Genomic DNA, 27,982 nt, shown 5'->3' on the forward strand with positions numbered 1-27,982 from the left:
AAATAAAAATAGAATACTTGAATATACAACGTGGGCTCTCTATAAACGAAATACATAAACATTGAACATAAACAACATTAAAATTCAAGACCATTTCCTGATATAAATGGTCCCACGTCGTCACGAGTAGAAAAAAACTCTGGTAACAGGTTCCACCGAGCTATTATACGTGGAAAAAATTAAAACTTCTTATAATCTGTTCTACAAGAACTTTCCCTTATTTTTCTCGTATGATCCACATGATTTGAAATGTAGTTAGTTTATTTTATGTAGTTGCTTTTATCAATACCTTTCAGATCATTAAAAATTGCGAGCAAGAACCTGAATCAAAAATCTTTGCGCCTTGACAATAAAGTTTCCCAACCAAGTACATTTTTAGTCTCTTTTACGCTATCGTTCTTACAATGTTTTACTGTTACAAATCTCGCCGCACGGCTTTGAAGTTTTTCTAACTTATCTGCAAGGTACTTCTGATGCGGATCCCACCAAACACATGGGCATTCTAGTATAGGTCTTACCAAACAGCAATAGGCAGTCTCTTTTAGTTTCTGTGGAGCACTACGTAATATTCGAATAAGAAAATTTAAAGTGCGGCTGGCTTTCTTAGCAGTTTCAGTGACATGAACATTGAAAGAAAGGGTGCTTGACAAAGTAATTCCCAAATATATAACATCAGTGTTATTACTTAATCTAAGATCACCAATAAAATAGCATGATGGGACAGGATTACGTTTACTCCCAAAACTGACTTGCACACTCTTTTCCACATTTAAGCCCAACTCCAAAATTCTGCACCAATCTGATATTTTATCTAGGTCCGACTGCAAAAAAAGCTGAATCACCAAAACTGTCTACCCTGCTGTACAAAACACAATCGTCCGCAAACAGCCTTATGGGCGAGTTAATGGTTGATGATATGTCATTAATAAATACAAAAATAAAAGGAGTCCCAGCACTGAACCCTGCGGCACGCCAGAAGTCACACCAACAAGATCTGAGCTTGCACCATTTATGACGACACACTGCTTTCTCCCAGAAAGGCCCTAAAATCCTACAATCCTAAATAATACTATTGGCGCGCCTAAATTGTACTTGAAGTATCTACGGTTGCTTAGAGCGTACTTGGAGTAGGGTAGTAGTTATATTATTTAAATATACTTGGCAAGTATACTTGGGATCATGGAACGGCTCCCGCATGCCATAAACTACTACTCTGTTTTTTGTAATATTCTATTACACTCCCTGCCATACAGTACACTAGAAGTATGTCGAGTATACTTTTATTCCGCTCTTTTTCACTAAGGGGATGACGGCGAGACAGAAACGACTACGTCACATATATCAGCACATCAGGCGCTCTAGTTTTTGAATTGTGATGGAAAAGCCGATGGCTATCTCAAGACTTGACGCATTTTCACGCATTGTTTCAAATGAGTTAGACCTTAAGAATCGCTCCATTTGAAGCTGTAATTCTAATATCGCCCATCAAACTAAAAAAAAACATAACAGATTTTGGTTAATTAGTCATAAATAAAAAATAAAATAAAATAGAAATAAAATAAAATAAAATTAATAAAAAATATACTGGGGCGTTTATCAATTCATCTAATGTACGCTGAGCCTACTTGTATACACGGAACACGACCATCCAGATATCAATCGCTTCTTTTTTTCTAAATTATGCTGTTAAAAACAAAGAACACCCTTGTCCAAATAATCGAGCACCCTTCCAGCACCCTTCCAACACCCTTCCAGCACTCAGCACCCCTTGCAATGTATCGGAAGGGTGCTCGCGCCCATGCACCCACGCGCTCGTCATGACGGGTGCTAACCCTGCAAAAAAAAGGGTGCTGGATGGCTAATTGAAGGGTGCAAATCCCGCGCAGCACCCCTAAAGGGTGCTGTGCACCCTCAAAGGGTGCAAAAAAGTTAAGTGTGTAGAGCGCGTGCGCCACGCACCTTGAGCGCCGACTAAAGCCGGGCGCACGGCTTCAATCCGCATTCAGGGTGCGCGAGCCCACGCGCTCTCCATAAAAATAAACGTAACACATAGGCACGGACTTTGAAATGGTTTTGTTAAACATTCCGGCTATCTATCAATATACTTACAGATTTCCTACATTTGATCAAGCAGTGACCGTGGCCAATTGCATAATAATTGAAAACCTGAGACTGTGGTTTGAAAAACGAAAAAATGTGAAGTAGAAAGAAAAAGGGGCAGACAGCGTGCACCAGCTCGCCTGCACTTTAACCGTTTTTTCGGTAGCCAATCACTTTTTTTTCAGGAGACTCCGCTTCCACTGGAATTAAAATTATGCAGCATTCACTTTGCTGTCGTGTACAAAGTATACTTTATTTTTCAATTTCTTTATTTTTCCGAGGAGAGTACACTTTAAAGTTTCAAGATCCGCACGCTTTCCTCCCGCATTTTGTGCTTCCGAACCTTTCCGGTCTGAGTCCTCGGGAAGGAGTCTACGAACAACACAAATTCCGGAATTTCGAACTCGTGGAGCTGTAATTAAGAAATATTATGTTAGTCACGCGCACACTTTACAAGAAAACCTTTAAACTGTTTATGTGTTCGTGTTATTGCCTTGTTTGTTTTTGTTTGTTTTTGTGGCTCAGAAATTATAACGCTATTTTCGCTGCCTCCAAGCGCTGATAAAAATTAGCCATTTCCCAGCTTGCAGTGGCGAAAAGCTTGGGTCTGCTTTAAGCTTCTTTACCTTGGCGTCTCCATATATGCTTCAGATTTAAGGCCCGGTAAAAATGCAAGTGCCCAGTTGATGTTGTAGTCCACGGAAATTATTGCCGATGGTTTGGTGCTACCTGTTCCAGGAACATTACTACAATGAAAACGCCAATAAAGTGTTCCCTCTATTAGAGCCAACGCTGAACCAGTTTCACTTAAAGTAGGTGAGATGTGCTAGTACTCGTGTTTACGGCGGGTCGTGGGGCTAATTTTCAAGTGTTCAGAATTAGAGAGACGTTTGAACCATATTCGCTAGAGGAGCGCGAATGAGGACTGTAGTCGCATGTGACATAGTCGCTTTCGAAGCATAAGCGCACGGAAATGGGGATTGCTCTTTGTCAGGCGAGGGTGAATTGGAGAGTATCTTTTTCATAGAACGACTTTACACAAACGCCATTCTGGTTGCGACTACCTGTACGTAATATTAACTTCAGAGTTTTTTAAAACATGGCAAAATTCTTGCAGTATGTCAAAGTTTAGACGAGAAGAAACATATGCGAGTAAACAGTGGATGCGTCTTAACACGTGTAGTTTTGTGTAGATATATTTCCCGTACTCAGTTACCTTGTTGCTAAATGTGTTTGATAAATATGGAACAACTCGATGTTAGATTGCCTGCAGATGTTGAAATAGCATGTAGATATGCTTTAGATCGTATATTGGAGATGCCAGTGAGTGAACCTTGTGCCGAAATTCGGTGTACCGTCCACCACAAACCGCTGTCCAGTTATTGCTTAGGTAGTGGTTGAATAGCTACCCGATGTTGGCTTGAATGTTGGATCAATAGCCGTATAATATAAGCATAAATAATGGTCCAATTACCCCTTAGATGTTGGCTTAAAAGTGGTTAAAAACTGGATCCTGATGCACAACTCCGAAATCCCAAGTAATGTCAATATTAGAGTCAATATTTGGCGTTTGTGGGCCTATGTTCTTAAGAATACTGTGCTGCTTGGTATAGTTTTCTTTTCAAAAACTATCCTGTCCAATAAAAAAATCGCCGTCTAGATAGAAGTCTCCTAGCAATGTGAAATGTTTTCCTCTCATAATTACCTGATTGTACACTTGTTCTGTGACCATTCCTTTGCTATTAATATAACTTTGAGAGATTTTGATAAATTATGTCAAAAACGTTCCTATTTTACATTTTGTATTATAATTTTTTTAATTGCTAAATAAGAAAACAGGTATATCTGGGTGGTTGAAGATGGCCTCCGCCAGGCCCTTGCCTTTATGCTTACTTTCAGCTTTCTTTGTTCTGACGTTACTCAGAACTTTGCGTATATAAATTTTAGCCGCTATGCATCTTGAATTTTTTACATACGTCCTTCTCCTTGCAGAAGGCTTTTATGTCTTCTTGGGTCAAGGTTTTATCTGATTTCAGCTTGATCCACGCACAAACCTTCTCTACCGTCCTTTCATCTGGTACTCCAATTACCTGCCGAGAAGTAAAATAAAAAGAAAAGAAGACAAATTTATTTTAGCATATGCTGTTTTACAAAAGTACCGCTGTAGTTTTTTATCTGTGTACATTAGCAACAGCAAATACGTAACTAAATGGGCACCACCTCTCCTGGTTTCGTACATTCACAATACACCAAAACACATTTCGATTTTAGTTGGTGATTAGGTTCCTAATGGCCCTGATAAGGCTGCTCTCAGAGCTATACGCAATCGAATGTGAAAATTAGACGGTTAAATAACAATCATAAGCAATTAAAACTCCCACTAAGACATTTTTTTTCAGAAAACACAACGGTTTTCACAATTACCGATCATTCAGACTTCTTGTGTTACCGCTGGTAGAGGCGCCCGCCTTTGAAATGCCATGCTTTGTATTGCTTTCAGTTACTATGTGCTATGTGTTCATACTTTGTTGAGTTGCCACCTCCAGCGTTCAGTGTTATTCGCGCCCCATATGGGTTAGGGGTCTAGGGTTTTCCACATAAATTATGTTAGTAAGTTGTGGTGCTTCATCAAGAACTGACACATTCATGTGTCCCTGGTAGGCGAGAATGTGCTCTTTACCGTATAGTTTAGTGTAATTACACCCACTTTCGATGCTAACAAAGAAACAACCGTTTTGTACACAAATCAGACTTCAGAAAGGCTTTTAATATTAAAAATTAACTGCTTCAATATACGGACCCAGTTTGCGGCGGAACCGGGAACATAGAACGAAAGACCTGAGCGCCTGTCACAAGACTAGTCTTAAACAAATATTTAAAAGAAAAATAAGAAATGCAGCAAGGAACAACGAGAATTAATTCGGAAAAGATCTCTAAAGGTGTCACAGGTTCTCCTGTAAGAGTCTGATATATCCGTTGACAAGTAGACGAGACGAAAATAAGACAAAGGTTATTCCAAAAATTAAATTTAACTAATAACAGTAATAGATAAAGCAGCGATATAAGTAAGAGAGAAAATAATTTAAGTTTGGATCATACGTTATTTATAAAAAAAATCAATTCTGACTTGTTGACTGTAGGTTGAGGCGACCGCATCCCGTCTAGATGGGACGCCTTAAACTGACCCTTTGCAAAAACAAAACCAGCGCTTAGAAAAAAAAAATGATAGCTCTTTTTTTCTTTTCGACAGAAAGAAAAGAGGGAAGAACCGCTTTTTCGGCTCGCATCGTACTAACTAGGATGCTCCGCAAGCAAGAACTGCGTCGTAGATCGCCCTGTTTATTATAATGCCAGATCAGCGCGTCGTCAAAGATTGCTAGAAATATAAAACGAATAGGGTCTTTGTTTTTATTACGGTGACCAAGTGTGTCCGGGCAAAAAGGAAGCTTGTATTTCTGCCGTGAAGAAAGAGAAGTCTTACGGCTCACCATACATTCCGCAGAATGACGCCGCCAGTGAAAGACGTGGCTGACGGCGCTCCCCTGAAGGGCGTATGTGGCACGTGTGATGCGCGCTTCTATGGGAAACAGCAATATCTAATCTGGTCGGCTGGTTGCAACCGGCGCTTCCACTGCAAATGCCTGAACATTGGCCCGGAAGAATACATCTTTATGGAAAGTGGTGCTAGTACCTTTAAATGCAAAGACTGTACCCGGCAACGACGAAATTCGACAGATTGTGACATGGATACCAACCAAACCACTCAGCGTGTTCAGCTCCGTCCCCGCTGCAGCCGACCAAATTAACGCCAAGTGTTTTCCCCCTGATGTTCTTCGGTTCTTCAGCACTATGACTGTACAGTTGGACGCACTAACCGCAGAGGTAAAGTGCCGAAGGGTTGAAAATCGACAATTGCGTTCCGAGCTCATGTTGCTGAACAGGAGGATGCTCGATCGACTTCCTTCTGCGTCGGCTCCTCTCGGTTCATACTCAGCGGCACTGGCATCCTCGAAGGTTCTATCGGTTGTACCCGACCCACCAGCAGCGAGTGTAATCTCCGGACTGAAACCGGCTTCTAGCAAGGAAAGTGCCAGCAACATTGCTCCTGTGTCTATGGTTGCAAGTCCTTCTTGGCATGAAACGCCTGATGTGCCGGAGGACGACGGTTTCACCATGGTAGCGAGAAAGAAGCGAAATCCACCGAAGCCTGGAACGGCCAAGTCACTCAAGTTGACGTCTGCTCCTCGTCAACCTACGGCATTGTTTCTCTCGAGACTTTATCCTCGAACGTCTACAGATGACGTAAGGGATCTTGCTAGACCCATCTTGCCCACAGGTCTCGAACAGTCACGCAGCTACAACCTAAATTTAACTCTTATGCGTCTTTTGATCTCGAATGTGACTACTCTTTGTTTGACAGTTAAAACGTCCCTGAGGTGTGGCCTGAGGGGATTATTTTTCATCAGTTTTACGGCAAACTTGACAGGACTCGTTTATGTACCTGAGACAGAAAGCTTAGACGACGATGCATATACGGCCTAAGTTTTTTTTATCAGAATGCTCGTGGTTTAAGAACAAAAGCAGCGGAACTGATGACGAGTATTCTTTCAACTGATATAGACATAGTTTGTCTGACAGAAACGTGGCTCTGTGACAGAATAGCCAGTGTTGAATATTTTCCTCCAAACTATGTTGTTCACAGGAGAGATCGCGACTATGAAAACACGGGTCAAAAATTGGGAGGCGGGGATTTGGTGGCTGTTGTCTGTTCTGTCCAGTCGCTTCGAAGAGCTGATTTTGAAACCTATGCCGAGTGTGCTTGGGTGGAAATTCCTACCATCGACGGTTTCCAGTACTTAATAGGAAACTATTAATTCCCTCCACTTTTTGATGACGTTGCGTTTATTGACCATTATGAGACCCTCTTTAATACTGTTGACTTTCTCTAAATACAAGGTACAAATATATGGAAATTTTGCCCTTCCTGGTCTTGATTGGTCGACTGGAACGGTGTCGCATATGAATAGTGTTGCTTCTAAAAAAACGGAATGGTTACTTTCTTTTTAAAATTTCTGTGGGTTTACTCAGTTTAACTTTGGCAAAAATACTGCTGATAACGTGCTTGATTTATGCTTATCAAATGCACCCATAGAGTATCTTGTTCCGGCAGTTATACCTTAAATTTGGTGCCTGTCGATGCATATCATCCTCTCTTTGTAGTTCAGTTTTCTTTGTCATGTACGCCCCGTGCAAATTATCAGTTGTCGTCGTTTTGTTATCGAAATGGAGACTATGGCGGTTTCTACAACAGTCTTGTTCAGCATAATTGGTCTGATGTTTTATCGGATCAAAATGCTGATTCAGCCGCTAAAAATTGACTAAAGTTGTGTCTACTGCAATGGGCGTTTTTATTCCGAAACAGCAAGCACATAAATCTAAGTATCCCAGCTAGTTCTCTAGAGAGCTAAAACGCCTATTACGCAATAAGTATCACTGTAATCGAATGTATAAGAAAGCAGGACTTACCGTCTGGTACCATAAATTCAGTGTTTACCGTGCTCTGGTGAAAAACGTCTCTAAAAAGGATAACCTATTGCGCTCGTCGAATGTTGAAAAGAGTTTAACCAGAGAAAGAAAACCTCGGACGTTCTGGCGCTAAGCTAAAACCACATGCGCGAAAATGCACAAAACTTATGTTTACGTGAATCAACTGGCTATTTGTCCTCTCCAACTGACATAGCTAATTGTTTTTCTGATTACTTTAGTCACTGCTATTCTAGTTTGAGAACAGCCGGTGCATCCGACAACATTACCACCACATACTTTTTATCTGTTTTTACTGTCGATGTCTCAGAAGTTCTTTAGGCGATAAAAAAAAATTAAAACCTAAGTTCTCGACGGGAATTGACGGTATACCCGATTTTAATATTAAGTACTGTTCCGATATATTTGCTCCCATTTTGGAACATATATTTAACCTATGTATCATGAAGTGTACTTTCCCTAGTTTGTGGAAGTCTTCTATAGTTGTGCCCATATTCAAAGCTGGTGATTCGTCATTAGTTAGTAACTATCGTCCTGTTTCGTTATTTTGCGGTTTTGCGAAGGTTTTCGAAATGTTATGCATAACCGGATCTCAATTTTCCTTAGTAAAAAAATTAGTCCTTTTCAGCATGTTTTTTTTTAAAGAAAAGTCCGTTGAAACACATTTTTGCTCTTTTCTAGATTTCTCTGTGCCGATAGTCACAGAGGCCAAATTGATGCCGAATATTTTGAAATGTCGAAGGCTTTTGACCGTGTAGATCATACTTCACTCCTCTGCAAACTTTCTTTTTATGGCATGTGCCCAAAGCTTTGTGAATGGTTCAGGAGCTACTTTTGTTTACGCAGCAATACTGTTCGTGTTCGCAACTGTTTTTCGAAGTGTTTTACATAAACTTCTGGTGTACCCAAGGTTCGAACCTGGGATCACTGTTGTTTATTTTGTTTGTAAATGATATAGTGTCATGCGTCAATCACTCAAACATCCTTCTTTTTGCTGACGACATAAAACCCTTTTTAAATATAAAGGACCATCTGATTGTACTCTATGGCGAACTGATATTGGTGCAATTTCAGAGTGGTGTGGAAAAAATGCTTTGTCGCTAAATCCTGGAAAAACTAAATTGATTTCTTTATCGAGAAAGCGGGACGTTTCTTTTTACCCTTACGTGCTCGAGGGGAATATGATAGATCGTGTATCTCTGGTAAGAGACCCTGGCGTCTATATCGATAGTACTCTATCACTCACTGCGCACGTTCCTAAGATCGTTGGATCAGCGATATGGAAGTTGGGAATGATCACGCATCTAGCGAGTTCTTTCACATCACCATTATCTGTAGTGCGTTTATTTGTAGCCTTGTACGCTGAGGACTTGAATTTGGTTCGATCAGTTGGAATTCACTATATTTAACACAAGTTGAAATCACTGAGCGGGTGCAGAAGAAATTTATGCGAATTATTTATAACCGATACATTGGTCGGAAACTCTTTTTTAGTTACGATCTGTTGCTGTCTTTATTTAGCCTTGAAAGGCTATCAACGAGGAGGGCTGTTAAAGACATTCATTTTCTTCATAAGGTAGTGCCTGGTACTGTTAATACTGAAAATTTACTTATAAATTTAGACTTTCATGTGACATTCAGAGCTAGTCGTCATTTTTTAACATTTTATCCTACTAGAATTTGTGAATCATGGCCATTGTGTCCTATGCGATTGTGATGTTGATATTTTGCTTGATTTTGTTATTTTCAAGTCAGCCTTGACAAAGTATATTTTATCCAACCAAGAATTAATGTAAGCTTGCTTTGGCTCTGTAGACTTGTATTTGTATCCTTACAAATGTCTGTGTAATTTTGTGCATGTTTGTATTTTAAATTGTGTTGCTGTAAACACAAACTGACAGTGCACCACACAAAAGGCGTTACAGCTGTTTCTGGGCACTAAAGAAACATAAAACATTATTATTATTATTATATTATTATTATAGGCCTAGACTCATGCATACTTTGTGTCTGTCAGACGGAGTAATAGATACGACCTCGCCCTCAGTTCGAGATGTTGCGCTTTGCCGCCGCTGCGTCAGGGTGGGGGCGCCACCTTCGCTGGGGCAGCTCAGAGCCATGTATAGAGAGAGTTTGGTTAATGGGCGGAGCGGGCAGAGCCAGGGCGTGCATCTGGCGCAGATAGAGGTTTCGGCCTGCTCTCTTGGCCAACCAGAAGTAGAAAAAACGAGAAAAAAATAATTGCCTAGGAGTGGTAGCGAGAAACAGTTTTAATAAGAGGGTATGGGTGAAACGTAGTAACTCTTCATGGCTTTAAATATGGTGCATGGGATGTTTCGATTATGATTAGGCAAAAAGATGTAAGAGACGCATATGCCGCTCGAACTCTGTTTTGCTCGGACAGAGTATGACTTCTGTGACGGCAGATTCCCGGCCCTTGGCCCCTGGCGTACGGATTATGGCGATCACTCCGCTAGTCGCGCTCTACTATAATTATTTTGGACGACAGTGATTGAAACATCGCGTGCACAATTGTTTAAGTCACCGAAAACTACTGCGACGCACTTATTAATTTCGTATAGTGATATTGTTTTAAATGGAACCAAAATAGAGATGCTATCTAGTTTTAAGACACTTGGCGTTATATTCACGGATCGAATGAGTTGGGATGAACACGTAAATTGTATTTTGGTAAAATTGTCACGAGTCGCAGGCTTAATGTATCGTCATCGCCATATTCTGCCCAACAATGTAAAATTAATTATTTATAATGCATTATTTCTCTCCCAGATCCATTACTCCTTCTTAGTCTGGGGTACTACTACGACCTCTCTTTAAACGTTTAAATTTGATGCCTGTAAATAGATTATATAAATATCGTTTATGCATTACCTATAAATCAGAGGTACAAACAAATCTTCATGCCCTTAGTGAATTGGCGTCTCTCTCGCTAAGAGTAGCAACATATCCTACTCGAAACTCGGAAATTTGGACGCTCCCTATTTGCAAAACTAACTAAGGTGAACAAATGTTAAAGTATGCACTTCCTCGACTGCTTAATTTTCTTGTTGCTCACAGCACTGACCTTCCGACAACATCTGTAAAAAATCTCCGAGCATTTTTTTCTTTTCCAAATGTGATTGCTTAGTTGTTATGTTTGAAAACCTAAATTTTTGCTGAATTGTCTAACGCTTTGCTTGCATGTGCTTTGATTTTGTTTGCGTCTTATATAGTCGCAACTGTTTGTAATATTGTCCTGTTCTTATCTCTGAAATTGTTATCTTTTCTCTTGGTTTTCTTTTTGGATTACTTGTGCCACTGCTGCCATGTGTAAGGAGGGGGGCCGAGCGCCCGTCAAGCTGCATGATGCAGCTTTTTTCCTCGGTCTCCCTCCGTCATTTGTGTTTTGACGGAAAAATAAACATTATTATTATTATTATTACTCGAGACCACCGCCAGGTTATTATTTCCGGCTTCTGGTTGGCCATATTCATATTTGTAAAGATGCCCTGGAACACGCTCAGCCCGCTTTCAGCCAATGGCGCCTCCTCGTTTTCCACCTATACTTCTTAACGAATGGCGAAACTTTCTTTATACACGGCTCACGGTCAGCACAGAGAGCCTAGATTTAAGGGTTTCTTCTGAAACAAACGGGAGTGTTTGCACTGTAATGACGGACACCTGCGGGGATCGGCCCCAAATGCGCAAGCCGTGCGTTTTTCCGTAGTGGGAAGGAAAGGCACAGACGTTTGCAGATGATCAACCCGTTCATAACTTCCTCGGAGCTCGTATTTTAAATACGCCCTATAAACCAAGTGATCCCAGTTGAGCAGTTAAAGACTCCCTGTACTTCTGGCTCGCTAGGGAAGGAGCACACGGCGCGTGGCGCGCAAAGCCTCAGCGTTATTCTCCCGAGAGCCTCTATTACGAAGAGCTTGCAGCTCATTGGTCGTGGCCACGTTGTGTATGGGTGGCGTTTGGTATACAAGGTGCCAAAATGTGTCGAAATCAGTTAAATGCCCGTATACGTGGCTCCTTTCCGGCTGCTTTCCTCCTTGACACGCAAAAAACGCTGCGACTGGGCACTGGGGAACAATCCTCGCAGGACACCACGGCCATTGAATTGCAAAAGCTCCCCGTGGTTTAAGATGGCCCCTCCTTTCAATATGGCATCTGTAGCCTCCTAAAGTAGGCAGCGCCGTATCGCGGCGCACAAGGAAATTAGAAGGCGAGGAGGAATGATTGGGAGAGGGGTAAATACGACTGTCTTGGGGAGCTCTTCCGACAGGGAAGAGCTTATAAGGGGTGCTATGCCACGGCAGCGGAGAGAGCGAAATGGATCGGCAACGCGCATTTTATAACTTGTACGCGGATTTTATGAGCTTCTGGCAAGCTTTCTATTCACCCTAGATTCTCGTGACTCGGTGAACCCTTTAACTCGTTCAACGTGAGTCTAGAGACCTAATCTAGGTCCAGAGATCTAACCAGTGAATATGTCCAAAGAGTTAAGAGATCCACGCGCAGTAAGGTAGTCCAAGGAGTTCAGAGATACACGAGGACTCAAGAGGTTCAACGGGTCAAGGGTTCAACGGCGAGTTAAGAAGTCCAATGAATTTAGATAGTCTACGAATCAGGAGGTCAACTTCTAGTCAAGGAGTCCGACTGGTGGAGATGTACACTGCTAATCAAGATGCCCAATGAGTCATGAGGTCCCCGGCGAGTCAAAAAATCCAACGAGTCAAGCGATCCAAAGAATCAAGACGTACAATAATGTATTTCTTATTTGTTGGTCTTGCGATCGTATGTGTTCGGTTAAAATAACTAAAATAAGAAAGCAGCGTTCAATGCTCGTTAATTTGTTATAGCTATAATAATTTGTCACAAAGTTTCGTGCATGTTTAGCATCTAAATAGTGCGTTCGTGTATGTAGGGAAGCGATTCAAGGTGTTCTTTGGCCAGTTTCTCTTCACTGGCAATTAATCCTTAATGCATTGGCAGATTTCCAATATTGTTTCGCTTGCAAGCTCATTGTGAGAGTGTTAATCGCGAAACGTCGTTTAGTACTACCGCGCCCCGCTGCATTATGTGTTCTGCGCCTTGGTTCCCTGGCACTCTCGCTTCTGCCGCTAGATTATCTAGCACGAACGTCTTCCAGGCTGAAAACGCCAGCTCTGTTTTCAAAAATAAACGTGGCCGTTTTATATCCACTTCACCTACGCTGCAACAGTTTTAGCTGGCACAGAGTAAAACAGATACCTTCGGCGTCATGAATATCGCGTGGTGCTCAATGGCTGTTGCGCCGGGTGATATTTATCAACGCGGCGATGGTTGCCACCGCTCAACAGTCCACATCAGAATCGTCTGCAGCCACATAATATTTATTGCTTTTATTTTATTTTATTTTTCCGAAATATGAGCATCGACGTTTGGTGAAACCGTGGGGACAGCGTCCAGGATAAACGTAGGCGTCACTCTTTAAATTCGAAGTTACTGACCGTTGATTCGGTGTGTATAGACTGGGTTGGAGGGGAGGCCAGAAGTCCCGTGGCCGGTACAAGAAAACATAACATTGTCGGTCATGGGCAATACGTATCGTTTCTGTCGTTAACCACCTTAAGTTGACCACAATTCAACACCCACGCTCACATATTTTCGTCAGTGCCGCAAGTTGTGATTTTCCTGCTCCTAGTCTGTACAGAATTAGTACGATTGTGGCGCTGATATTGACGTGTGTCATGAATGATCGGCGCATTGCGTTTGTAGTTTGAACGTAGCAGTAGAAACAAGGTGACGAAACTAAATCTCTTGCTTGTCTGATATCTTCCCAAGGAAGAGGACATTTTTTGATAGGCAGGCGGCAGAATGGGACGGTATTCTACTACACTCTCAGGAAACAGACTTTATTCCTCTTCATAAATGGAGGCCATCACTTTCAAGCAATGTTTCATCGCAAACGAAGAAAAACGTCCTTAATTATAATAATTTTTTCAGGAGAAGGGGAAACGCAGGAATTTTGTAATATTTGGAGGTGGGGCTAGTCGGTGGTGCATAGTAAACATGTAATTAAACTGCGCAAACGAGCACAAGGACAAGTAGAAGAAGGGACACAGACATAGCGCTGACTGACGACCTATTTTCTTTTTTGTCTTCTGATGTGTATTAAGAAGACGAAAAAGAGAGTAAGTCGTGAGCCAGCGCTGTGTCCAACGTTACTAAAACCCTCAGTTGGGAAACTCACCCTTAATCCTGGGCTGCTGGAGTCCACCGAGACCGAGCTAAATACGATAACAGCGCCACCCTTTAGCGACGCGTTGAAACATGAAAGTTTATTCACATAGCTACTGCAATATAGCCCTGCAAGATGGCGCCACCGCCCCTTGCCCGATTCGACGTGCAGTCGTGCAGTTCCCAGGGTGGACGCTGCGGGAGAATGGGCGGCGTTGCGATCGCCATTAGCTCGGTTCTCGAGTGCGGGGAAAAACCGGGAAGGAGAGATAAGCGGACGTGTCTTCCATGTGCTCAGGATTTTCCGTGGATTACCGCGGGTCCCGAACATCTTGGGGGTGATTCTGCACTTTTTACGCATCGGAAGATTAAGCGAAAGGTTGAGATATCGTTTTCTGCACGAAATTCCGTCCGAAATAGCCATTACAGAAGGAAATCTGTCGGAGAGAGCTAGGCCTCCCGCTGAGCCTAGCGCCATGACGGCGAGGGAGCAGAAGAATCACGCTACCTTCTTGAACATCGCTAGATACAAGCAAGAATTGACTGCTAGAGAGGAACAAAAAGTCGAAGATGACGACAAATCAAATGGCAACTAGTTGGTGGATATAAAGGCCGGCAGATGATAAGGAATTATAGAACGTCGCTCAAAGACGAAAGAAAGACCGTCGAGACTATCGTCGGAAACGAGGGCCTCGACCTAAGGAAAGCTAAAGCCTTGGAGAGTTTTGCGTGCATCCTATGGCAGCGACCAACGTATCGCCACGGGCAGCGCTCGGAGAAGACTATGCTATCAAGAACGTACGTAACAACACGGTCACCGTGCATACGAACGATCAGGAACGGGCGGAGAAGTACCTAGGAGTCAAGGGATTTCGGTACGAGGGCAGTGAATACGAAGCGCATGGATACACCGCAAACTCAGAAAACACTCTCCGAATAGTAGTCGCCGAGGTGTTTAGTAGAAAACGAGAAACCAACAACCAAGAGATTTTGGAAGAATTGCAGTGGAGCAATCCCAAAACACACATAATCGATGCAAAGCGGATTGGGCCGATCCGGGTCCATCTTGATTACACTGGGCACGAAGGTTCTACCGGGAAATATCAAGATCTTCGGAAGCATCAACTGCTACCACATCTATTTGGAGAAGAAGCAAGCGTCCACCGCGTGCAGAAAAATGGGACATCGTGCAGATAATTGCCCCGAAGGTGTCAGCCGCAGATGCCCAAACTACGGCGGGGAACACGACTTCCCTCAACGGGCGCCTGGAGTGAGAACCGATTACACGTGCACCCCCAAGTGCGTGATATGCAATGGACACCACTACACTGGAAGCAACGCCTGTCGGGAACGCTACAAGCCTTGCAGGGAGGACAGGCCCAAACAAAAAAAGTATTTCGTTACAACCGAAGATATCAACACTACTTCTACCAGCGAAGAGGAAGAAACAATGAGCTACGCCCGAGCCGTACGTGGTAAAATACGAGGGAGCCGCAAGCCAAGGATGCACCCGAAAACTCTACCGATTAGGCGCTTGAAAAAGCAAACAAGAAGCTAACCGAAGAATTGGCGTGCCTCAAGAAAAACTATGAAGCGGCCATGCGTACGATCCGACAACTTTAACAGGAACAAGTAAAAAGCAGCGCTCCTACACCAACCAGTGTCGTCACTGGAAACCAGAACATGGAAACCGACAACGATCGAGATGCCAGCACCTCCACTGCCGGCCGAAGTCAGGAAAGGACGGAAGAGAACAGACTCTGAAAGCTCGGTCCAAACAAGCGTCAGCTGCTCATCGGAGATACCGTACAAGGCTAGAAAGACCGGAGACTCGCTCCCTCAGAGAGTTTAAGCTGCGCTCAGCAGCATAATGGCAAGCCTTCAAAGACTGGATGAACGTATGAAGACGAACGAAGAGCGGATGGAGCGCATTGACCAAGAATTTGCGAGACTAACTGCAAACCATGGAGGACAGCAGTGAAGTGCGCGTGTGGCAGTGGAACAGTGGGGTCTCAACACAAAGATTGGCTCGCTCAAAATGTTAATCCTGGACACCGATTCTCCGCCGGACGTTTTGGATGTACAAGAATCGGGCTTCAAGTGTACGAAACAGAGACACATAAGATACGGAATGATAGTACAAACGGAAGGAAAATTTGTACACACTTTCTTAAGGAGAGATCTACCAGTCAAACAGCACGACATACAATTGGATGCCCAAATTAAATTGGTCACCGTAGAAATTATGCCCAAGCGCAAGAAACAGAAAAATCTCATTATCTGCAACGTGTACTCCAATCCAAAGGATACTTCCTATGCAGTCTCGCAAATTTTCAAGAAGATAGGGAACGTTGCGGGAGAAAATCCGGCCCTGATTCTGGGAGACTTTAACGCTCCAAATATTCTTTGGGGCTACGAAAGGGATTCTGCGAAAGGAAAGGAAGTTGCACACCAGGCAGAAGCCCACAAAGCCTTGCTACTGAACGACACTACAAAATACACTAGGATTGGAAATAGCGTGCAACGGGATACAAACCCGGATGTTACGTTTGTCCTAAACATCGACGAATTCAGATGGACCAATAGCAATGAAAATTTAGGCAGCGACCATTATATTCTGGAAACGAAAGTTCCACTGTCAGGATTCCGACTCACGAGACTTCCCACACAACCTTGCACCGATTGGGACGCTTTTCGCAAAATAAGACAAGAAGCCGCACGACCGCTGGAAATTATCGGCGACTGGTGCAAGCAGTTAGTCGAAGATCAAGTGACCAGTACTACAGAAATCGAGAACCCTACTCATTCGAGAACGATGGACAACAAACTACAACATATGCTGATGGCCTACCGTTCAATCTATCGGAGATGAAACCAAACGAAAAAGAAGTACCCTAAGTTAAGACGACGGGCTGCCAAACTCATCAGCTTACGTTTCTTTGTTTTTCTAAAATAAAGTTCAGTTGAAAGTGCGCCTCGTCCGGTCTGCTTCTCTCCTTGTGTCCTCGTTGTTTTGGCGCCTCACTTCAAGCATGTACAACCAACTAGCCCAACTCGCCGTTCGAATTCATCAGCGAAATTGAAGCGTATGCTCAGCAACTTAACCAGCAACGGTGGCTGCAAAATGTGCGACGAGCTACAAGGCAGATTACACACAAAGAGCCCCTGGTACCTGTTTCGCTATATGATGGCACCTGACGACACCAAACTAGAGAAGAGGAAACTCCTCACCAAACTCGTTCGGGAACTCGATGGTGAAGACATCTACGCAAGACTTATATCCCTGTATCTCGAATCCCCCCCACCTGCCACCCCGCTACCAACAGCGTACGGCGGAACCGAGAACGGCAGGTGGATGCTCCAATCACCGAATCGGAAGTGCGTCTCGCCATGGCCGGAGTCAGGATACTTCGGCACCGGGCGCGGACCAAGTTGCGAACCGAATGCTTTGCAACTTGGACGACGAATCGGTCCTACGAAATACCGAGTACTTTAACGAAATATGGACGAACGGGAGCCTGCCGGAAAGCTTTCGCCACGCCATCGTCTGCTCCATCCCAAAACCCGGAAAGCCTCTCAAGCTGGAGAATCTGCGCCCAATCTCACTTACGTCGTGCGTGGGCAAACTATTGGAAGGCATCATACAAACAAGAGTACAAGAATATATGGAGGAGCAAAATCTATTCACGCACCAAATGTTTGGTTTTAGAAAACATCTTTCTACGCAAGATGTGTTTATTCAACTTAAAGAAGACCCGCTGAATGAAAGCATAAATTGGACCGCACTCGCCGTACTCGATTTGAAGAAGGCTTTTGACCGCGTATCCCCTGCGGCAATCTTGAATCAAATCTCCGAGATGGGGTTCGGGGAGCGGACCTTTAACTACGTCCGCTCTTTCCTGTCTGGCCGCACAGCCAGCGTCCAACTAGAAGGCGAAACTTCGAAAGTCTTTAACATCAACAACGGGGGCGGTACGCCACAAGGGGCAGTCATTTCCCCTCTACTGTTTAATCTGGCAATGATACCCATGTCGAGAAAAATGGAACAAGTTGGAGGCCTGCAGCACGCCTTGTACGCCGACGATATTACGATTTAGACCAACCACCCATCCCCCTACATGGGTAAAACCATAAAGTTAGGGACGGATATTGTAAGGGAAGAGGCTAAAGCCATCGGACTGGAATGCGCCACCGAAAAGTCGGCACTACTCGTCCGAGCCCCCAAACATAAAGCTTACCAGCAGGAAATGGAGTTCTACCTCAAGACGCAAGGAATAGACATTCCTAGGACAGACAATTAACGAGTTTTCTGAATGACAATCTCTATGAAGAATGAGCAGAGCAGTATCAACAAGTACATCAGGAAGCACGCGGGCAACCTTGCCCGATTAGTTCGACGTGTGTCCCGCCAGAGCTACGGACTCAAAGAGAATGGGACTTGCCAACTAGTTCACGCATTCGTGCTCAGTCGAATCATGCATGCGGTACCTTACGTGAACCTAAACGAAGGGACCATCAAGACTCTAGACACAATTATCAGGAAAGCCTTTAAGACCGCCCTTGGTCTACCAACGTGCACACCAAACGACGCGCTGGAACAACTGGGACTTCATAATACTTTCGAATAAATGCGACTAGCACAGAGGACAGCGCAAGAACAGCGCCTGTCGAAAACTGCAACAGGCCTCATCACTCTGCAGCGCATCGGAGTCAAGCAATCGCAGAAAGAAGTCAGACAGAAATCGATCCCAGCAACATGGCACCGGGCTTTAAGAGTTATCCCGCTGCCCAAAAACATAAATTCCGCGAGGGACAATGCAAGAAGAGAAGCAAGAGCCAGGGCACTGGACACGCTACATAGTGGTCAAGACCACGTGTACCACGCAGACGCCGGCACATACCCCTCCAAAGAAAGCAAGTGCGTGGTGTCCGTGTACAACGTTAACTGCACGACCACCACATCAGTACGAACGAGCAGCGTCAACGAGGCAGAAGAGGCGGCGATCGCCCTGGCCCTGAACCTGGCCAACCTGCCACCATTACATCTGACTCAAGATCGGCCATTATGAACCTGAGCAACGGTAAAGCCGGACCTGCGGCACGGAATCTATTACTGAAGACGACGCCAAAGGAAGAAGCCAGCTACTCTTTGGCATGGGTACCCGGCCACTCGGGTCACTCTGGCAACGAGGGGGCTAACTCGCTAGTGCGCAAAACATCCGGACCACTGGCGGGATAGGCATCCCCACCACCGACGGAGACAACAATTACGGGGCCTCACCAATCACGCGGGGTCCCGTAACATATAATGAGATGCTCAGAAACCTCAGGATTCGACGCAAGTTTTTGGGCGAGCCTCACAAGAAGCACACCCGACTTCAAGAATCTACGAGGCGGCGCCTACAGCTCCGCAACTCCCTGACTCCCCGAACCCTGAGAAGAGCATGGCCAGATCTCTTCAAAAGAAATTGTGAAGAATGCGGCTTCGGGGACGGGTCCTGGCGGCACACCTACTGGGAATGCCCAGAGACCCCCCTGCCTACTGTCCTGCGAGACATACTAGAGGTAGGCGACGCCCCTGTTTGGGAACGGATATTGGTGGCAGAAGACTACACCGTTCAGGTTGCAGTCGTTTCATGGGTGCAAGAAATTGAGTGCAATCCAAGTCGAAGCTAAGAATGCGAAGAATCCGACACTCCCCATCCCCCCTTAAACGAACCCTCGTATCAGATCTTATGATCTGATTTTATGGTTCAATAAAGTTTACTGACTGACTGACTGTCTCGAGTGCGGATCGGAGCCACTTTTTTCTAAGCAGGCTCTATGGCAGTTTCCCAACTGAGTGGTTCTAGTAACGTTGGCTGTCTTTGTCCCTTCTTCTACTTCTCCCTGTGTTCGTTCGCGCTGTTTAGAAAGGGAAACTCTGGGACAAAGGTGAAACACACATGTCCAAACACAGCTAGGTGACTGCATGCTGCGCGACCGAAAAAGTCCTCTTGATCTTGCTATCCAACCAGGGACGCCTCTACTTCCAGTGGAGTTTTGATGGTAATTTAATCAATGCAAAGGTGAAGCAAGCTGGATCAGAATAACGAAACTAATCCCTGGAGTAGAAAAACAATAACTTTGCAGCCACAAACAGGTCCCCTAAATGTGTCTGGAGATTCACGTTCGTCTTTTGTTACCCTTGACCTCCTTCTACGGGGATCATCATTGTTACTCTTGTACAGCTGGCTGCACCTCTGCATTAATTGCATTAACATCAGAACTACCGTCTCTGACACAAGGGGAGCCAAGATCCTTCTTCGCACGCCTCTTAGTTTGGCGCCTTGGAATCGAACGAACCGAGCTTAATTAGGCTTAACCGCGACGCTACGTTGGTTATCGGTATCAACACGAATCGATACCGCGACTCCCCTGCAAATAATTTGCACACTTTTTGGACCTCCAAACACGTCGCGCTAGTGGCGCCACCGCCACTAGCACTGCTGTTTGCAGGCACTGCTGTTTGCAGTGCCTGCAAACAGCTAGGGTTAAGAAAGTAGTCAGCCGCTTCACACACATTCAATCAAAAACTCGCTCTTTCCGGAGTGAGATGAGCATCAAACAGAAACATAACACGAGCTTTTCAATTTACGGTAAGGAAAGAGGCACATTGAAAACAAACAGGGAAGACAAGCCTGTCTCGTCTCTTTGTTTTCAATGTCCCTCTTACCTTATCGTAAATGAGAAACCACGCTCAACCATCTACAGCCTTTCAAGCATTTTATGTATTAGCGATTGTCGCTCCGTGTTTTGAAACATCTTTAACGTCTTCGTCGTCAGAATGCCAGGTGCTGTAAATATTTGATTCGCTCTAGAAGCCTGGATAGCAAACATGACACCACAGCTTTCTCTCCTAGCCGCCAGGTGCCGTCGATTTTGCCGGAGTTGCCAATTGCCGACAGAGGTTTCCCGCGCAACTAAAAAAACTTGCGTTCTTTTCAGTTTACTCGTTTTAAACTCTGCGATGCTAAACCGGGAAAACTAATCATGGACCACTTTGCGTATTTCACGTCACACATTAGCTATTTCTGTAGTCAAAATCACGAAAACCAGAAGCCGCCCTAAAAATAGCTACTTTAAAGCAGCCTATTTCGCTCACTACACGATATGTTGACAGCGACACATGGAACAAATTTAATTGCTCACTACCAGGTAGCAAGTTCAAGCAAAGCAATTGCAAATAGGTAGGATAAGTTACACTAGGTACCCAAATTACACGAAGCCCCTCTATACAAAAAAGATAATGATGTAATTCTAAAAATGCCGCCTGCTATATTAGAGAGATTCAGACAGCTTTAGTGCTGACGATTCTGTACAAAAGAGCTACGAATCGAGAGAAAACATTTCTCACCGGGGAGGAGAAATGATGTAGAAAGCCAATGCTGCCAGGACGCAGTGGACGCTAGGAGCATTTCTCGCCTAACAGGTAATGCCGAGGTAACAACGCCACGGCTTTAATCGCCTTTCTTGAGCACATTTATAACAAACAATAAATATATTTATGTGTGTTGAATGGTTCTCAGTAATGCCATTTCTCGGATGATATATTAAACGGCGCGAGGAATGAAGCTCCAAACGTTCATGCTCCAATTATTTTCGATACCTGAGAAAACAACCTGTTTTGCAACGCTAAATAGTAGCCATGTATTCGTTTTCCGGAAATGCAAGTCGTAAAATAGTGCGAGGGACGGCAGTTTTTTGGCGTAGTATTTTTTCTGGCCTCGCTCACCCATGAATCGATGCTTCACGGGTAAAGAAATCACTTCTCGATCTACATGAATATGGTCAAAGAGGCGATTTTTGCCTAGTGTTTTGTACGGTTAGCTACGACGCTCCAAGCTAAAAGAAACAAGCAGATAGTTTTAAGAACTTCTGAAGTAAAGAACTTTATTGTGCCCGATTATATGTGGTGGGCGGAAGAGGGCAATAAATAAAGATATTGATTGGTTGTTGCACCGAGTAACTTTGGTGATACCATCAAGGGACACGGGTGGACGCCACACATCTGGTAATCCGAAGTCGTTAGTTTCTGTCCGACGGACAGGTCATTATTCTTACGGTTTGTCGTATACGCTACGATCATATGAATTGGGCATCGAGGAGAGGACGTTTTACAAACTAGACGACCAGCTACTTTTTTTTTATTATTACGAGGTACCCAGTGTTCTCTTTTTGGCTTGGCCGCAAACCGACTGTCGACTAAATACTCCGGCTATAACATAAAGTCAATGTATCTAGCATCTCCTCGGTTTTTTCGCTTCTTGTCATTTGATTATAAACTACTATCAGTAAATATGCCTATATGTCAACGCTTTAAGAGTACAGACATGCTTCGTTTTTGACGTATATCAAGACGATTCATCTCTTCGACAAGAGCGCAATCGCCCTCGGGGACGAGAAAACATTGCACACGGCAGATTCCTTGGCCACTGTAAGACAGGAGATACTGTTCATGTAAGCGTTCTACCATGACCATGCGAAGGTTGACCGATCGCACTGTAATCGCTGAAGCGATCATTTTAGGCTCTTTAATGCAAAGCAGAATATCAACATGTGATTTTAGTTTATCGCATCTTGAGATTACACCACTGGCGCGGGGGACACCTGGTCGCATCGGTAACAATGCAGCCTCTTTACAACGCGCAACACTGCCATGGCAAAGTTGGTGACACGCGAAAGTACAAAACCACGTTGAACGTCGGAATGCAGGCAATAACAGGAAACATAACCGAACTTAGCTCGAAAATGTACACAGGCAACATGCAGCAAAAACATACTTGCCTTGGACGCAAAATAGCCATGACGTTTTTTGGGGCACTGCCATCTCTGTCCACAGTACATACACTCTTAAGAAAAAAGGGAGCGTGACTTGCTCCCTCAAGGGAGAAAATGCGCTGACACAACCCTTGGTCCCCTAGGGCAGCATCGGTGACGAAAGCAACTCTTGCTCCACTACCGTTAGTTCCTCAAGCTTGAACCCCCAGGACTAACTTTGGCACCTTTGCATTTAAGCCCCTGGGACTAAATGTTGCGCCCTTACCTTATTTAGTACCAAATTGCGCCCCTACACACCCAGGTGGCGCTAGTCAACGTCAAATTTAAAGTTGGTAAACAATATAGTATCGCTGGGGTAGATCTTTTCTGAGCTCATTACATTCAGATACGGACAACGCTTATTTCACATTTGTACAGATTATACACATTTTAACACAGACAAAGAATTATAACACAGATGACATACACAACAGATGCTCCGACATCGTGAACTACATCGGCAATCAGTCTCGTTCCGGGCTGCTCAAGGAAGACCTCCCAGTCATCGACAGCGCCAGAATAAGGAGATATGCGTTGGAACACCACGCATCGACTACTACGACGGAGGCGGGGCTCGTAGCTTTGCTTAAAAGCAGTCCCTGGCATCGCCAGCGCTTCAGTGGGCTTGGCAGCACGTTCAGAGCAGGGATGGCTAATCGCTTCCTGTTCTACGCACAGGTTAGTAGAAAATCCCTTTACAAAAGTGCTAGAGATGATTGTGCTGCCGAGCCCACGCAGCTTGTGTATAACTATTTCCGTGGGTTGGAAAGTTATTGCTTTGTTGTTACATCTCAGCGGTGATGTCGAGCTTAATCTAGGAGATGATAGGGCTATGGAACAGCTGGTTGAGGGTCAGAGGCAGATTGATCTAAATGGTAGAAGACATGAGAAAAAACCAAGAAGGCTTTGGTAAACGACTCGAATCAATCGAAAACTCGGTTGCTAACTTACAGCGATTGTCTAGTGAACTGCAGAAGGCTCAGAATCAAATTTCCGCAATAGATACGTCTCTATGGGATCGGCAGCAAACCTCATGGGAATTGCAGACAAAAGTAGATCTTCTAGAAAACCAGGAAAGGTGTAAAAACCTTATAATCTATGGCGTTCTAGAAAATGAGCACAAAACCCAAGCATCGTTAAGGAAGCATGTTGTTGACAATGTGTTTAAAGAGAAACTAGGAATCGACGTTGAAAGGGTACAGCAGATAGAAAGATTGGGAAGACATATACCCGATAGAGTAAGACCAGTTTTTTGCGATTAGATAACTTGAATGAAAAAAAAAACGCAATCCTTCGCAGCGCAAATAAGCTAAAAGGAACGAAGATATTTGTCAATGATGATTTTTCCTTAAGGGTTAGAAATATTCGACGGAAACTTTGAGAAAATAGCCGGGTAAACAGAACCAACGGTGATAAGTGTGTTCTCATGTATGACAAGTTAAAAATAAACGGAACTACGTATGTCTGGGATGACAGCATAAATGATAAATTTAGGATTACTACAGAAAGAGGATATCAAGTTAGGCAGTCGCAACCGTTATGACGTAAAGTATTAGTAGACCAACGAAGCTTTCTTTTTTTAACCTTAATGCAAGAAGTATTATTAACAAAGTAGAGGACTTGGAACATATTCTAATTGAACCTGACCCCGAAATCGCGGTAGTTACAGAGGCGTGGTTGCATGGGCTTGTGTTGGATGATACAAAGAAAAGATCGCGGCAGCAGGAGAGGTGGTGTCGCTATAATTGTTAAGCGTGACCTTGTCTGCAACTTAATCGAAAACTCATCGAACATTGAGAGCGTTTGGTGCAAATAAAACTACCCAACATCAAAATATTGATAGGGGCTGTCTATCGTCGACCAGGTTCCGGCTTCGACTTCATAAAAAATTACATGACTTTTTTATTAAAACCAGGGCCAACACCCATAATGTTATAATTGCGGGAGACTTTAACGTACCAGGCATTGATCGGGCTGCGTTAATGCATGGAAACCAAGACGTCATTCTGGCTTCTGCATTGATCGATATGACTTTCTCTCAGTTTAACCCAGATAGTGGCCTCGTGATACACGAGGCCACTATCTTGGCCTCCTGATACACGAGGCCAAAGTGGATGCACATATGTTCTTGGCTTATTCGTTCTTAGTGACAGCGTCATGTTGTTCCCATTTGTATATAGTGTAGTACCAGGAATATCTGATCACTCCATGGTTACGTTGTCTCTGCATCTTGTAAACCTGCCAAGTACTTGTTGCGATGTCACAACATACAAACACTTCGATTACGCTGATGATGTTGGTATATTAGATACGTTGGAATCTAGTTATTCCGGTTTTACAGATTTGAGTCTTAACCCTGCAAACGATTTAACGATCTATGGCTGAAGTTTAAAGAAATAGTTTTCGAATGCATTGATCAATACGTTCCCACAAAGACAAAAAAAGGCATAGAATCAATCCGTGGATCACCAAAAATATCGTACATGAAAAGCGAAAAATCTCGAGATGTAGAGTGCAGCTGCGCAAAACCAATTGTGAAACCATACGTGAAACTATTCGAACTTTGAGTGCCAGCCTAAATACAGCAAGAAAAAGTGCTAAACACAAGTTTTATAATTTTACAATGCCGAACTTTCATTTAACTGCACCCAAGAAGTTTTGGCGGTATCTCTCTCCCAGGAAAAGCGAAATCACAAAACTGATTAGTGATGATGAGCCAGTCATTGAACCGGTGGATATAGCCAATACGTTCAATAAGTTTTTTCTACAGTATTTTCTAGTGACGATGGTATGGCACGAGTGTTTCACACGTATGCAAACATCCCGGCGATAGATGATGTATTTTTGTCATACGAGGGAATCTTTTCGTTTTACTCAACATTGACCATTCGAAATCAGAGGGATCCGATCAGGTTCCAAATTCTTTTTTAAAAAGATACGCAGAATGGTCAGCCAAATATCTTTTCATTATTTTTCAAAAATCACTACAGTCAGCTGCTATAACGGATGATTGGAAAATGGCTGAAGTAATTCCAATCTTAAAGTCAGGTGATGCGTGCAGTGTAATGAACTACCGGTCAATTTTATTAACATCAAGTTGCTGTAAACTCCTAGAACACATAGCTTCAAAGCATATTAAATGATTTTTAGACACTCATTCCCTATTGAATGACAAGCAGCATGGATTCAGAAAGGGTCTATCTACTGTAACGCAACTAACTGAGGTTGTATATTTTCTTTCTCAAGTTTTAGACGCCAGGGGACAGGTAGACTGTATCTTTCTAGATTTCCAGAAAGCAGCTTTGATAAAGTAAACCTTGAGAAGTTAATGATTAAATTACGTCCGATATTAAAAAAAAAACAACTGTTGCTAGGTTGGATTGAATCCTTTTAAAAAATCGTAGACTGTATGTAAGCATCAAAAATGGCTATTCAGATATGTATGATGTTGCGTCGGGGGTTTCTCAAGGGTCCGTGTTGGGCCCGTTGTTGTTCTTAGTATTTATAAATGATCTAGCAGAGGATCAAGAAGTGCATGCTAGGCTCTTTGCGGACGATTGTCTTATATTCGCTGAAGTTCATGCGGCCTCTGATCAGGATAAATTAAATAGATTTTTGACTAGAATAGGCGAATGGTGTGCCACTTGGCAAATGTCTCTAAATAAAAAAAAAACAGTATGTATGCCAGTCACTCACAAACGTCAACCATTAATATTTTCATACAAACTTAATGGTCCTTTGCGGTCTTGCGTGAATGAATTCAAATACCTTGGCGTCACGATCACAAACGACCTAAGATGGAGTACGGACATCCATAATATAGTTAAAAGGCCAATAGTAGATTGGGCTTTCTCCAAAGATTCCTTAAGTTTGCGTCCGTAGAAACAAGGCTAACGACGTACAAAACGCTGATCAGGCCTTTACGTCAGAAGTGTGGGATCCTCACGTGATGTATCTTGAGCGGGAACTTGAAAGAGCCCAGCGGCTTGCAGTGCGCTTTATATTTTCTAGTTATCGCCGACTTGAATCCCCTACCCAGCTTTGTTCGCAAGCCGGCCTTCCATCGCTTAGAAGTAGGAGAAAAACCAAGCGTTTAAAACTTCTCTTTATGATTCTCAATGACCTTTTTTTTATTGACAAAACATCTTATATCACGCCTCAGCAATCTAGAATTTCAAGAAACAAACATAGTCGACATATACAAGAATACAGATATAACAAGGAATGTTTTAAAAATTCTTTTTTTGCACGCACAATTCGCGAGTGGAATTTCCTGCCGGAAAGTATGGTGGCATGTCAAGATTCAGAAAAGATATTTTTTTATTAAGCGTGTTTCTAGATATTTAGGTGTATTGTCATGATCTGTGTGTGAATGAACGGGTGTGCTTTTGAACCATGTGTACCATTGTTGAATTGTTCTTTTTTTCCACTCCTGTAAGTGTCCCGACTCGGGACTGACAGTATGTGAAATAAATAAATGAAAAAAAAATAATAACCCACAGGCACAACACACACGCGACGACACGCTATTTCAATCGCCACACCAAAGCCTACCCATGCGCCTTTTAGAGTGATCATACGAGAGGAGTCGTTTTGTCAGTGACCATCTCAACCGTGAACGATGTTACAAATATGGTGCTGCTTTCGCACCATTATTGTTCTCCAATATTCTTGATGAACTTTCCAAGGAGTGTTTCTCTTACTAACAAGTAACAGTGCACACTATAATTATTTGTGACAGTCTATAAAACAGCGTCCCCAAAGGCTCCCGGCAGCCGTGTTCTCGCTTCCCCGCATAGACTGCCCTACTTTGCGCATGCGCGTCTCCGTGGCAACTGCATCGTCTCTTACGAAAAAAACAAAAAGAAAATAAACCAGAATTAATCTTTTTTGTCTTTGGAAACGCTTTTACCATGTGCTACGTGTTAAAAACATTTTTCTACGTTTCAGTTTACCTAAAAAGAAGATATAAACGTCTTCAAAGCACGTTCAAAGGTATGCAAAAGGGAAGAACACCAGGACAATGGTCAAAAGCGGCATGGCCAGTGCATCAACAATGGCTGCGCTTGAGTCAGCGGCGGCTTCCACGACGAGCTGGTACGGAGGCTGCGATCGTTATAAAGTCAGCTTCAACCCTTAAAGATGCCCCCTCTTGCAAGTTTTGATGCTACGCCATCGTCTGTGGATACCTCCCCCTGTGTTCCGAAACAGTAAGTGCGTCGCTAACGCTGGCCATCGACGATGCAGCAGACGC

The 27,982-nt window shown here is 43.6% G+C and overlaps 1 protein-coding gene across 1 annotated transcript in view; it reads right to left on the reverse strand.

The window, feature by feature from the left end:
* Window positions 1-2,392: 2,392 nt before the first annotated feature.
* LOC8029015 (medium-chain acyl-CoA ligase ACSF2, mitochondrial) overlaps window positions 2,393-27,982 on the reverse strand; it is a 147,540-nt gene continuing 121,950 nt past the window's right edge. Inside the window, exons 15-16 of the mRNA XM_040214686.2 lie at window positions 4,077-4,190; window positions 2,393-2,512 (exon numbers count right to left, since the gene is read on the reverse strand). Of these exons, the coding sequence (XP_040070620.2) occupies window positions 2,393-2,512; window positions 4,077-4,190 (234 nt within the window). The remainder of the gene's footprint in view (window positions 2,513-4,076; window positions 4,191-27,982) is intronic.

The sequence above is a fragment of the Ixodes scapularis genome, unplaced genomic scaffold (genome assembly GCF_016920785.2).
Source record: "Ixodes scapularis isolate PalLabHiFi unplaced genomic scaffold, ASM1692078v2 PGA_scaffold4__175_contigs__length_147842914, whole genome shotgun sequence".
Taxonomy (NCBI): Eukaryota; Metazoa; Arthropoda; class Arachnida; order Ixodida; family Ixodidae; genus Ixodes; species Ixodes scapularis.